Raw genomic sequence first — 13,571 nt, 5'->3', positions numbered from 1 at the left:
GCCCATACAACCCAAAGCAATATACAGATTTAGTGCAACCCTTACCAAAATACCAACAGCATTTTTCACAGAACTAGAACAAGTAATCTGAATATTTGTATTCAATCGCAAAAGACTCCAAATAGCCAAAGCAATCTTGAAAAAGAAAACAAAGCTGAAGGTGTTAGAATCCCAGATTTCAAGATATCCTACAAAGCTGTAGTAATTAAAAAAAGTATGGTACCGGCAGAAAAATAGACACATAGATCAATTGAACAGAATAGCGATTCCAGAAATAAACCCATGCTTATATGGTCCATTAATCCATGGCAAAGGAGACAAGAATATGCAATGGCGAAAAGATGGTCTCTTCTATAAATGATGCCAGGAAAACTGGACCACTTTCTTACACCATACACAAAAATAAAGTCAAAATAGATTAAAGACTAAATGTGGGACTGAAACCATAAAACTCCTAGAAAAAAATCACAGGCAGTCATTTCTTTGATGCTAGCCACAGAAACATTTTTCTAGATATGTCTCTTCAGACAAGAGAAACAAAAGCAAAATTAAATGATTGGGACTACACCAAAATGTAAAGCTCTGCTTCTTTCTTTTTAAAAATATTTTCTAATCTTAGCATTTCCTTTTGAATCTATAGCTGAATTTTTCTTCCGATGCCTGTCTTCCAAAGCAGAAAATGTCCGTAAGTGTTCTAAGTTTCCCCACTTTGAGACATGGTAGGGGACGGCTTTCCTATTCTCAGATTCTTTCTCAGTATCTGTTACTGCTGTTGCTCCTGCAGGTTGAAACCAGGCTCCTCCTACTCGAGTTCAGATGATTCTATTAGACATGTCTGAAAACATTTCCCTTACGAAAGGAATTGGTCTTTAATGTGGTTTTGCTAAGCTTCGTATAACAAGAGTCATAAATAACATCACTGGAGATCAAAAATAAGCTTTAATCTTTTTAAGTTTTTTATTGATGTATAGTTGATATATATATATAATATATATATATATTATATATATATATATATATATAACGTAGTGATTCAATGTTTACATGTACTACAAAGTGATCACCACAAGAAATCTAGCTACCATCTGTCACCACATGAAGTCATTACAATCTTATTAACTACATTCCCTATGCTGTCTATTACATCTTCTGTCTTATTTACTTTATAACTGGAAGTTTGTACCTTTTAATTCCCTTCCCCTTCTTCACTCATCTATCCCGCCATCCCCTTCCCCTCTGGCAGGATCTCTATGAGATTGTTCTCTGTATCTATGAGTCTGCTTCTGTTTTGTTTTGTTTGTTTTATAACATTCTTAAATAGCTTTCCAAGGGATCAAAGAACATCAATTTGGGGAAATCATTTGTTAGGAAACAAAAAACACAGCTGCAATCAACTGGTTCTTTCTAGATATTATCTTGTCAGCAGGTTGGATTGAGCTCTGATTTCTTGTTAGTCTACGATCAGTAGAAAAGGACTGTTTCTGAAAGGGAAAAGATACACATTTTGTTTATTAAATGTCATAAACGAGGTGCACTGTTTTCTTTGATAACACAAATGAGGATTTAGTCTTATAAAGCAATTTTTCCCCCTGGAATTTGCCCTGAGAAAACGGTGTTATCGGTGGATGGCTGCTGATCCCACCTAACTTAACCATGCTTGGGTCATCCTTGCCGATGCCACTCAGTGATGTCAAACATCTTGTGACACAGGTGTCCTAAAAAGTTTTGCTAACTGATGGGACTTTCAGTGGCCTTGAGTACAGAAATTAGTGTGTCAAAGCCAGTTCTTAGATTTAAAGAGAGTCTCCCCTTGGAACAGAACCACCTGAAACTATTCAAGGTTCTACATGCTTCAGTGACTGACTCATGTGACCAGAACAACACACCAGCTCACGGGGTAACGTCACAGAGGAAGAGGAAGGGGGACAGACTCAGGCAAATTTGCCAAATGATGTCCTGTCTCCTAGTGTTGTTTTTCTATCTGCTCATCTTTCATTGTATTTAAAGCTTTCAAGAGAACACCAGATTGAAAGAGACTTTTATTTGCAAGACCAGCAAAGGAAAAAATATAAAATCCATCACTTACTCAGATAATTAGGAAAATATTTATTGCTATACCACACCATGGTAGCTTGGATTACCAGTGGCAAACAGCAGAAGGCTGGGGAGTGGATGGGATTGCCGAGAGCACAGCTCTTGGTATTTTCACTCAGCCCTGGTATTCTTTCTTGAAGAGAAAGTAAATTAGTGCTCTAATATTAAACAAGAGTGCCCCAAAGAGCATACATAATATTTGAAAACCAGGGTTTATATTTGGAAAGCTCTAGAAAGTGATCTGGTGCATTTCTTTGTTGGTTTGAGAGGATGAGGAGATAGATGGGAAAGTTGTGGTTAAGGATTTTGAAAGGTAACAGGTGGTTTGTTATTCCTCTTCTCATTTTAAGGCCCAGGTATAAAGAATATCACCTCAAATCTTAGTGGGTTGAGGTTGAGGGGAAGGATGAAATAATGGCTAGTGACAGGGTTCAGATAGCAATTCAAAGTTTATAATAAGTTCATAAACTTCTGGAAGCCCCCAAACCCACCTGAATTGGTCACAAGAAAGCCTCTCATGAGATTCTTCAGTTACTTCCTGCTCTAATCAGGACATATATATGTAAATGTCTTTTACCAGTGTATCTTCACTTTCACTTCCAGGCGAAATGGGATGTGTAGGTATGATTGAGATGTAGAATGAAACAACATATTTCACATATTATTATTTGATGACTATTTCTATAGCTTCTATCATAAGCCTTTGGTAGTCAATAAGCTCTATCTGTTAATTTTTTTGAAATGTAATTTTAATAGAGCTTGTTCTATCTCCCCTCTTATTTATTTATGTATGTATGTATGTATGTATGTATGTATGTAACTGTGTTTATTTATAAAAGATTAAGAAAAGGGCAGAGCAATCTGGTGTTCAGAGATATGGACATAAAAATGCCATAATCTTTTCATGTTTTAGGGAGAAAAAGTGTAGCATGTCTGAAGAGACATGATTTTACCTTTATCAAAATCTCTATAGGAAATGATAAGGCACATTTTAAAGACTTTTTTTCTAAAAAACAAATATAGTAACTGGCTTGACAGAGGGAAAAACAGATAAGACTAACATTTAAAATGTCTATATTTTTCTCCAGGGAGCAACTACTTAGTACTATGAAGAATGGCAAATATTAATATTTTCAGTTTATAGGGAAAGTCTGAAACTTATACCAAAAGTTTCAAAGCCCTGAACCTTGAGCCTTTGCCAATACACAACATTTATTTTTGGCTCTGTGTGTGCTCAAAGAGTTTGATTATACTGAGCTTTATGTAGCCTTTGATTTTTGTCCAAAAGTTTTGTCCAGCACTCTTAACGAGTTCTCCTTTCAGACAGGTTAGTGGCCTTTGCATAGGGACTGAAATGTTTGCAGCAGTTTGGCTCATTTTAAATAAACATATAAAACCAATGATGGCAATGGAGAAAATACACAGAAACACAGCTCTGGGGCCTGTGTCACAGCGGCCATGATTCATCAGTAAGGCAGTCAGAGTTCCAGAGTAAATAATTTCCATTTTACCACTGGACTGGAAGATAGAACTGATTTCAAAAAATTAAGTTTAAGAATTTTGACATCTTATACTTGGGACTATTTTAGAAATACATATATTTAAACTTCCTGGTGCTTAAAGTACTTGGGTGGAGGAGATCTTACCAGTGAGGAGAAACTCTCCAGGGGCTAACCATGAGGGTAAGAGGTTACAAAAACTTGATTATGAAGCCTAAGCACATCTAGTTAATAAAGGACAAAGATATTTCTCACAAAAAGGCAAAAATAATCAAACTCATTTTATTTTGTTTTAAATTTGTTGAGTCCAATGATTAAATATTTCTAAGGTAAAGTCTGAGTGATCCTGTACTCCTTGAATTTAATGAATGGTACGTTGTGGTTATTAATTTATTCAAACACATATCAAAGAATTTTGAAAACAAACAACTATGCTAATTTAGTATACTATCCACAAGGTGTGGAGGGGCTCAGAGTTCTTATTCAAGCAATGATAAAAATTTAGATAAGAAACATTTTTGAGAATGTGTAATCGAGCTACTAGATGTGCAAGGAGAACCTCATGAAAGTTCCAGCCAATCATTCAGTCATCAGTGATGAATTATCTATCTATATGGCAAGTGCTGTGCTAGGCAATGGATCTATGAAAATGAAGGATTGAAACTGAGTCATTCACCATCCAGGGAGCGTCTGAATATATATCAGATTATTGTAATACACCATGACAAGTGCCATGACAGAGGTATCAATGGGGTACTGTAAGAAGACATAGGGAGCAAAAGATAGAGAACTAGAACACTCAGAGAACTAGAAAAGGCTCCATAGCTGAGTCAACCTTTAATTAAGTCTTGGAGGATGATCAGGCATATTCCTGATGAAGAAAGAGCTGTCATTCCAGGCAAGGGAACTGTCTGTTCCAACATATGGAACCCTAAAATCACCAGGTCTTTTAAAAAAGCTTAATGTTGCTGGAGTATAGTTAGCTAATAGGTGAGTACAGGGTGGGATATGGGTAGATTCTCCCATTATTATCCTGCCTTATCCATGTCTGCTCATTCAGTTTATAAAATTAGACTCAGTGATCTCTGGGTTTCAAAATTCTAAAATCTTATGAAAGGAAAAAAAAATCTGTTCTTAGTTGGAAGGAAAGAGCTCTTTGGGGTGAACAAGGGTGTGGGATTGTTTCCATGAAAATGAAGATTTGCAGCTGCCTCACATAAGCTACATTAACAGTAAAAAGAAAAAAAAAGAGAACTTTTTTTTCTATTATTAGTATGTTTTGTCATGTGCCTCTAGCACTATTTGGAAGGAAAATGACAATTTTCTCTCCAATACTAGATATTTTTCTTTTCTTTTCTTTTTTTTATTAGACTCCTTCAGCAAAAGGAAAGTTTTTGTCCTTTCCTGAACAGAAAGTATGTATTTTAACATCAGTTAATCTACCTTTAAGAACCAATTCAGTGTCTCTTATAGATAGGTACATAGGCAGGAAATTTAGAGTCCAACTTCTGGGTGGAGGTACCCTGTAACAAGATTCTTTTCAGAAACCAAACTGAACCTCAAGTTATTGGGATGAGAGGAATGACATGTAAAACTGATATCCTGCTAATGAGTGAAAGAAAAATAAAGAGAAAACAGAAAATATTCCCCACACAGTACATAATCTCAATTAAAAATGCAGAAGTTGGTAAAATAAAAAACGTGGGTTATGAAAAACAAAAACACCTGAGCCTTTTTTTAAAAAAACACATTATACTGAAAATTACGTGAGTCACATTCATGGGGAATGAAGGAGTCTGTTGGTTACTTAAATAATTAAACTTTAACTCAAAATCACAGAGACTGTAGCTAAACTTTAAATTGAAACTCTAAAAACAGACAACTACTTTTTCAAATGATATTTCATTAGAGTGTAGTTATACAAGTAGTTAAAGGAAATTGGAAGAAAGTTGTTATCTGATTTTTTGAAACTTGGATCTTAGCTAATTTTTTTTCTTTTGGTCTCAAACTCCTAAGGAGTACTTGACATGTTTTGCTTCTTTGAGATCAATATAGACCACAGATTGTTCTGACATGAGCAACTTCAACTCAACACCCTTACGATCTATCTTTAGTGGAAAAATAAGCTGTCAGATGAGAAATCTTTGCATTTCCCTGTTCCCTGACTCTCCATAGCAGACCTCCACACCTTCATGCACCCAAAGCTTAGCCACCCTTTATGACTGAATTCAAGCCATCTCTCTGTAAGATGTCTACTTGATCATGTCTGCTTGAGTAATTGCTTTCTGCTCAGACATTCTTCAGGATCTATTGCCCGTAATTTAACTGGCAACAAGTCCCATGTTAGTTCTTTTTATTATCCTGGAACTCTTGTACTATTGACTTGCAGTATGAGCAGGTGTTTGTGCCTAGTCTCCTCAACGAGATCATTGTTCCTTGAAGACAGAGACCTTTTCTTCTTGGTGCCTTTACAGAGTTTAGTTCAGCAAATATTTGGTGATTTGAATAACTGATTAATTCAACAAACATTTACCAGGCAGCTACCATGTGATGAATTGACATAGACCCTGTGTCTTTTTCTAGGTTTGTAGTAAAGGCAGACAGTCATCCCAAAGTCAATTCAATGTAAAGATCTTCATCTTCCATAGATAAGTTTTTTATAAGTTAGTAATTTGAGAATTTTTATTTAGCAAAAAGAAGAAAGAGGAGGAGAAATTGAAAATTTTAAAGGACTTTAAAAATCTAAATGTTTATATTCTCTTCCATCTCTTTAACAGCATTACTGTTACATCATATATTTATGGCTAATGGTGTAATGACAGAAGGGATATACATTACTGCTCTGAGCTTAGGGGCTCCCAACAATGCACATGAACCAAATGTGAGCCTCTGTCTGAAAAAATCTGGTGATTTGTGTGACGTCAGTATGTTGCTACCCCCCAATAACATGATATCTAATCAATAACCTGGTAGAAAGGACATAATATGGGAGTTTGAGTTAGATCATCTGCTTTTGAACCTAGCTATATTGTTTAATGAAGTTACTCAGCTTGAGTTCTTAGAAACCTGCAGATAATTATGAAGATGATAATTATAAAGTCTGTCTTCACAGTGTTGGTATAAAAAATAAAGGAGATAAGTGTAGGGAAAGGGTATTTGCAAACCATAAAGTCCTTTTGGCTATGACTATAGATGTTATGTTGGCCCATCACCCCTCCACAATTCATTCAACAAATATTCATATCATAAGCTAATAATTGGATATTTTTCTGTTACATATATTGGGATTTTAAAACAACTAGTCATGGCAATTAAATGACAATATTACCACATAATTTTTTAATTCCCTTTTAGAGTTATGCTTTTTAAAAGCTGTGGATATGGGAGATCGGGCTCTTCATTTCCTCATATTTTAAGTAAGGTAGTAACTATTTAATCACAGACTTACATTCCTTTAATTGATTTCAAACATCAGCATAAAATATACTGCAAAAGCCTTATTATAAAACAGAAGACATTTACTATATTTCTTTTAAAAACAATAGTTCTTAAATGCCTACAAATGATTGGTATAAAAGATTGAGGTATCAGATCAGCCAATCCCAACCCATACAATTAAAAAAAAAAGAATTTATCTGGTAATAATAGGCTGGAAACAAGAAGAACTGAGACTAAGCACTATGTCCAAGCTAGTAAATTTATTTATCACCAGAGCAGAAATCAGAAATTCTGAAACTACTTTACATGCATACTAAGGTTGAACAAATAAGTAAATGAATTATAGCTAGTGAGAGCCAGGTTTCTCACTGTTCAGATAAAAAGTTAAAAATAAGTAGGAAGAGAAATTAGAATGGACCCTGTGGTTTTGGATTAGAGTCAGAGATATCAGTATGAATTCCTGTTTATTTAAATATATATGCAAATAGAACTAAAAGTGATTTTAGCTATGTGTGTATATGTGAATTAGAACACATACATATATTGGCTCAGCAGCAGTAACACCCCAATATAAGCACACTCAGTGCCAGATTTTGGTTTCTAACTATCATTCTGCAATAAAAGAAAGCAGGCTCCTTGGAGAAATGGCTTATTCTATGGCTGGTGCGAGGAAAACAAAAAAAATGAGCCTGGAGCATCTTATAGTGTCAGGATATAAGGAAATGCTAAGGAAGAAGGATGAAGAGAAAAAGGAAAAGGAGGAAAAGAAGAAAGAAGAAAAAGGGCATATCAAAGGATACTGGAGCCAACTCGAAAGAGCTCTCTATTGACAAATCTGGAACAATTTGAAGAAACAAACAATGTCAGTATTGGGTTAAATATGTATTGATGAGTCTGTATTGGTATAAATGATTAAATAAGTGAATGAGTAAATGAAAAGGGACAAATCTTCCTTACGTAAGAATGCCAAATAATATATGTAGCTGTTCCCATCTCTAGAAGGTAAGAGCTTGATTCCCCTACCTTTAAGTGTGGCCTGGATATAGTGACCTGTCACCAAAAAAACAGAGAATGGAAAGGGAAAACCGTAAATTTATGGAGGAGAAACTTGGTAGACATCCTAGGTAGGTGACCAAGTTTAACCTCACCATGTGGATATCACCCATTCCCTAACATCATGTGAAGAGAATAATGCCCCACCTCTGTGGTATTCTTACCAAAAACCTATAACCCTCATGTGATCATGAAAAAAGAAACCCCAAATATGGGACTAGCCCAAAATGAGATAAAGTCTACAAAATATCTAACTTCAAAAGTGAAGTCTTCAAAGTATCAGTCATGAAAAATGAGGGAAAATTGTTATAGACCAGAGGAGAAGCTAAGGGGAAATGTGATAATTAAATGTAATTTGGTTTCCTGAAACAGGAAGAAAAAGACATTTTTTTTAAATGTGAAAACAAAATAAAGTCCATAGTTTAGCTAATAGTGTTATTTCTTCAAATGTACATGATGACATAATATGTTAGCATTAGGAGAAACTGGGAGAAGGGTAAGTGACATCCACTATCTACAATTCTTTGCAACTTTTCTGTAAAATCTAAAATTACAGCAAAATAGAATGCATGTTTAAAAAAACTCTCATATTTGTCAATAAAAAAGAGTTAGGTACAAATGCATGCTACAATCTGGATGAATCTTGTGAACATTACATTAAGTGAAAAAAACCCAGTCACAAAAGGCTGTATGTATGTATGATCCTATTTGTCTGAAATACTCAGAAGAGACAAATTCATAGAGACAAAGTAGACTAGTGGTTTCCAAAGACTTGGGAGAGAAGAGGAAGGGGGAATAGTATAGGTCTCTGTGGTGGGCAGGGAACAAAAATAGTCTAAAATTGGTTGTGGGGATAGTTACACAACTCTGTGAATATACTAGAAACCGTTGAATCATTCACTTTAAAAAGGTGGATTGTATGCTACATGAATTATGTCTCATTAAAACTGTTATTAAAAGAAATCTCCATGGGAGTCTTTATCTATGGCTGGATGTTGAAATTCAAACATTATCATTTTTTATCACTATCAGTTTTTCTCCATTTCTTGGTTCTGCCTTCCTTTTTGCTGGTGACTCCCCCAGGCTCCACATGGAACCTCCCGGTTCACATTGTGTTCACTTGTTCACTTGCCAGCAGTTCTGGTGACATGAGCCATCTCTCTCCCTTTGGTCCCTACAAAAAATCTCATTTCACTTTGTTGGTTCTGATTGGATGGTGAAAAAGTTCTTAAACCCCCTCCACATTGGTGTGATGGGGCAGGGATAAAAGGGGTGGACCAGTTTGGGTAGTGTTGATAGTTACTCAGGAAAACAAATAAATGGTTGTATGGTTACCAGGACAAATGTGAATGAACGGGGACGAGCACAGTCACATATATCTGCTGTAACTTTCCTGTTCCCCATATAGAAGTTGATAGAAAGTAATCTTTAACTTAAATATATTAAGTGGATTTCCCTTAAAAAAGAAAAGAAATATGTCTTTTCTAAAATTTTCTCTGAATATTCACCAAAAAAAACACAACAAGAATAAGAAAAAAAAATCGTGCCAGTTTTTGAGATGCTCTCAAATGCAAAAGACAAAACTGGGCAGGTGGTCTTCTTTTATAACAATTTAATTAGTTTTTAAACTTCACTCAAGGCAACATTATACACCACCAACTAAAATGCAAACCATTTCAGGCTAGGTGAAAACTGTTCAGTTCTGTGGCTATTAGCCACATGTCACTCTTTTAGATACAGATTAAAATTTGTTAAAATTCCATGCAACTAAAAACTCAGTAATGGTCCCATTAGCTCCATTTCAGGAGGTCACTGGCCGCATGTGACTGTCTAATGGCTAACATGTTGGACGATGCTGTTGAAAACTATTCTCAGCATGGCGGGTCATTCCAGTATGCAGTAATGGTTTAAGCTATTATATTTATTTCTAGAATTGTATCACAGATCAGATACCTAAAAACATCTCCTATAAGACAACTTAATTACCCAGATAAAAGGCCATTCTAAGAAGGCTACAGAGAAGGCTCACGATTCTTTACCTTCCTCTACTTAATATCCAGTTTTATGAGTTTGGCTGATGCTCTTTAGTGGCTATTGATAATGGTTCCATCTAGGCATGACATTTGAGTCCTTCGTGGCCAGACCCCAGAGTGTCTTTCACTAGTGCAGTCACCTCTCTCCCCTACCTGAGTAGACGGTTCCCTCTCAACATCATCTTGATCACTGGCCTAGTACCTCTGGCTGTATGCAGCCCTATGTGCATGCCTGGATGGAACCAAAGTAATTTGCTCCTGGTCACTGCTGCTGGGACCACAGATAAACAGTGGCACTTTCTGCTGCCACCAGAGCCAGCACAACTATTACACTGAATCTTTTCTTTTTAATTGAGATATAAGTGACATATAACATTGTGTAAGTTTAAGGTATGCAATATGCTGATTGATACAAATCTCTATAGTGCAATATGATGAACACCTTAGCCTTAGCTAACACCTCTGCCAGGTTACATAATTATCATTTCTTTTTTAGTGGTGAGAACAATTATGATCTAGTCTTTTAGCAGCTTTGAAGTTTATAACTTAGTATTATTGACTATAACATAATGATTCACCCCCTCTCTCTTTCTCTCTCTCTCTGTTTAAAAGATTTTACTGGGCAGCCTGGATGGCTCAGCGGTTTAGCACTGCCTTCAGCCCAGGGTGTAATCGTGGAGACCCAGGATCGAGTCCCGTGTCGGGCTCCCTGCATGGAGACTGCTTCTCCCTCTGCCTGTGTCTCTGCCTGTGTCTCTCTCTGTGTGTCTCTCATGAATAAATAAATAAAATCTTTAAAAAAGATTCCAGGACCCCAGGATCACGCTCTGAGCTGAAAGTAGACGCTCAACCACTGAGCCATTCAGGCATCCCAACACAATGATTCTCTTATTGGAATTGTCAGACATATAAATATCAGGTGCAGAGCATACACCTGGATTACCTTGGTCCTCTTTGTTTTTCTCGGCTTCTCAGGAAACAGAGAAAAACAGGGATCTCTGTGTAATAGCCTTTTCATTCCCCAGGACCAAGCTTTGTGGTTGCCTTCCCACAAGTTAGAAAGAAGAGCCGAACAAACATACAGGTTGTCAGATAGGCACATTTCTATTGACAGCCTTGTGCCTATGCTTTCCCCATCCCGATAATCCCAGCTACCAAGCCCATGTTCATTCATATCAACTTTTCCTTAGGATCCCAACTACTCTGGCTCATACAAATCTGGGTCCCTAGAGACAAGGCCTTTGCACACTCACCAACAGCACTCTACATAGCACCGGGTGACAGTGAATGACGTCACATTACTTGATTACACAATAAGCCTTTTACAGACCTCACTGTAGAGTTTCACTTTTCCAGCCATGCCATTCAAATGTGAAAATGTTCTTATAAAATGACTGCGTGGAGCGTTTCCAAAAATTATTTACTTTTTAAATTTCAAACTATAGGATATAGAAATAATTCAGATTTCCATAACTGAATAAATTACAATCATTAAAAAGGTTTGTGTATAACAGCTTTATGGAGGTGTCATTGACATGCATTACTACCATGCTTCCAATATACAATTTGATAGGTTTTGACATATATGAAACCATCAGGATCAAGATAGTGATTTACCACCAAAAGTTTCCTTGTGTCCTTTGCAATCCTTGCTCTCCTATCTCCACATCTACCAAAGAACCTGCCCCTCCCAAACCCTAGACAACCACTGATCTGCTTTCTATCATTATAAATTACTTTCTATTCTCTAGAATTTATGTAAATAGAATTATACAATATGTCTGTGTGTCTGTGTGTGTGTGTGGGAGTCTGGCTTCTTTTATTCAGCTTAAGTATTTTGACATTTGTCTATGCTATGTGAGTTAATAGCTCTCTCTTGTTTTCACCTGCTGAGGATTACTCATTATATGGATATGCCACAATTTATATACACATTTACCTGGTAATGAACATTTGGGTTGTTTCCAGTTAGGGAATATTACAGAGTGTGCTATGAGCATTCATATTTAAGACTTTGAGTGGACCTATGTTTTTGTTTCCTTTGGTTAAATACGTAAGAGTGGAATGGCGGAATCAAAGAGTATGTATATGTTTAACTAATTGAGAAATTGCCAAATTGTTTTCCAAAGTTTTGTACCATTTTTCATTACCCCCAGTAGAGAATGGGAGTTCCAGTTAATTCAACAACTTTGCCAACACCTGGTAGAATTAATCTTTATAATTTTAGCCATTCTTATAGGTATGACATGGTATCTCATTATTTTTTAACTTGACTGATCTATGGTTCTATTGACTGATCATGTTGAGCATATTGTCATGTGCTTATTTGCCTTCCACATCTTCTGTGGTGAAATTGTTTAAATTTTGGGCCCATTTTTAATTTTTAACTTCTTTCCAGCTTTAAAATATAATTGACATATAACATTGTGTAAATTTAAGGTGTGTGCAATGTGATGATTTGATACACATATATATGGTGAAATGTTTACCACAATAAGGTTAGTTAACACAGTCTTCATTTCGCATAAATACTACTTGTATTATGTTGAGAACATACTCTCACAGCAATTTCAGCTGTACAGTACAGCGTTATTCACTTAGATTCCCTGAATTTAGATCTGGAAGTTTATACTCTTTGACCAACATCTCCCCATTTCCTCCACCCCTCACCAATCACTATCCTATTTTCTATTTCAATGAATTGGATGTTTTTAGATTCCACATAAAAGTGAGATCGTGCAGTATTTTTCTCTGTTTGACTTATTTCTTTTAGCATAATTGTCACAAATGGCAGGATTTCCTTCCTTTTTTGTGGCTGGATGATATTCCATTGCATATGTATGTATGTATGTATATTATATATTATGTTATATATATTCATCTGTTGTTGGACACTTAAGTTGTTTCTGTGTCTTGTTTGCCTGTTTTTTTTTAATTGTATGGTTTTCATATTACTGAGTTTTATTTATTCATGAGAGACAGAAAGAGAAAGAGAGAGAGAGAGAGAGAAGGAGAGAGAGGAGCAGAGACATAGGCAGAGGGAGAAGCAGGCTCTTCGCAGGAGCCCTATGCCAAACTCGATCCCAGATCCCAGGATCACGATCTGAGCTGGAGGCAGCCGCCCAACCGCTGAGCCACCCAGGTGTCCCCATATTACTGAGTTTTGAGAATACTTTACATACACGTCCTGGATACAAGTCAGGTATGTGACTTGTACATATTTTCTTTCAGTCAATGGCTTGCTTTTTTCATTCTCTTAAGATGCCCTTCAAACAGCAGAAGTTTCTTAATTTTGAGAGCCTGGTTTGTGATGTCTTATTAATGGATTATGTTTTTGGTGTTTTATGTAAGAAAACTTTGCTTAGCCCTAGGTATCAAAGATTTTCTCCTATGCTTTCTTTTAGAAATTTTATAGTTTTATTTTATATGTAGACCTATGATCCATTTTGAGTTG

At 36.0% G+C, this 13,571-nt stretch overlaps 1 protein-coding gene across 5 annotated transcripts in view; it reads left to right on the top strand.

Annotated features, from left to right (window-relative positions):
• The window catches only part of MTMR7 (myotubularin related protein 7), a 174,043-nt gene that overhangs the window by 36,308 nt on the left and 124,164 nt on the right, over window positions 1-13,571 (top strand). The window contains exon 1 of one of the 5 annotated variants that reach the window (XM_038560261.1): window positions 665-685. The exons of the other annotated variants lie outside the window; for them this stretch is intronic. Within the exon in view, the coding sequence (XP_038416189.1) occupies window positions 680-685 (6 nt within the window). The 5' untranslated portion in view covers window positions 665-679. Of the gene's footprint in view, window positions 1-664; window positions 686-13,571 lie in introns of those variants that run through there. 5 annotated transcript variants of the gene reach the window in all.

The sequence above is a fragment of the Canis lupus genome, chromosome 16 (assembly GCF_011100685.1).
Source record: "Canis lupus familiaris isolate Mischka breed German Shepherd chromosome 16, alternate assembly UU_Cfam_GSD_1.0, whole genome shotgun sequence".
NCBI classification, from domain to species: domain Eukaryota; kingdom Metazoa; phylum Chordata; class Mammalia; order Carnivora; family Canidae; genus Canis; species Canis lupus.
The sequence above is the reverse complement of the archived record's forward strand: the minus strand, read 5'-3'. Positions and strand labels throughout refer to the sequence as shown.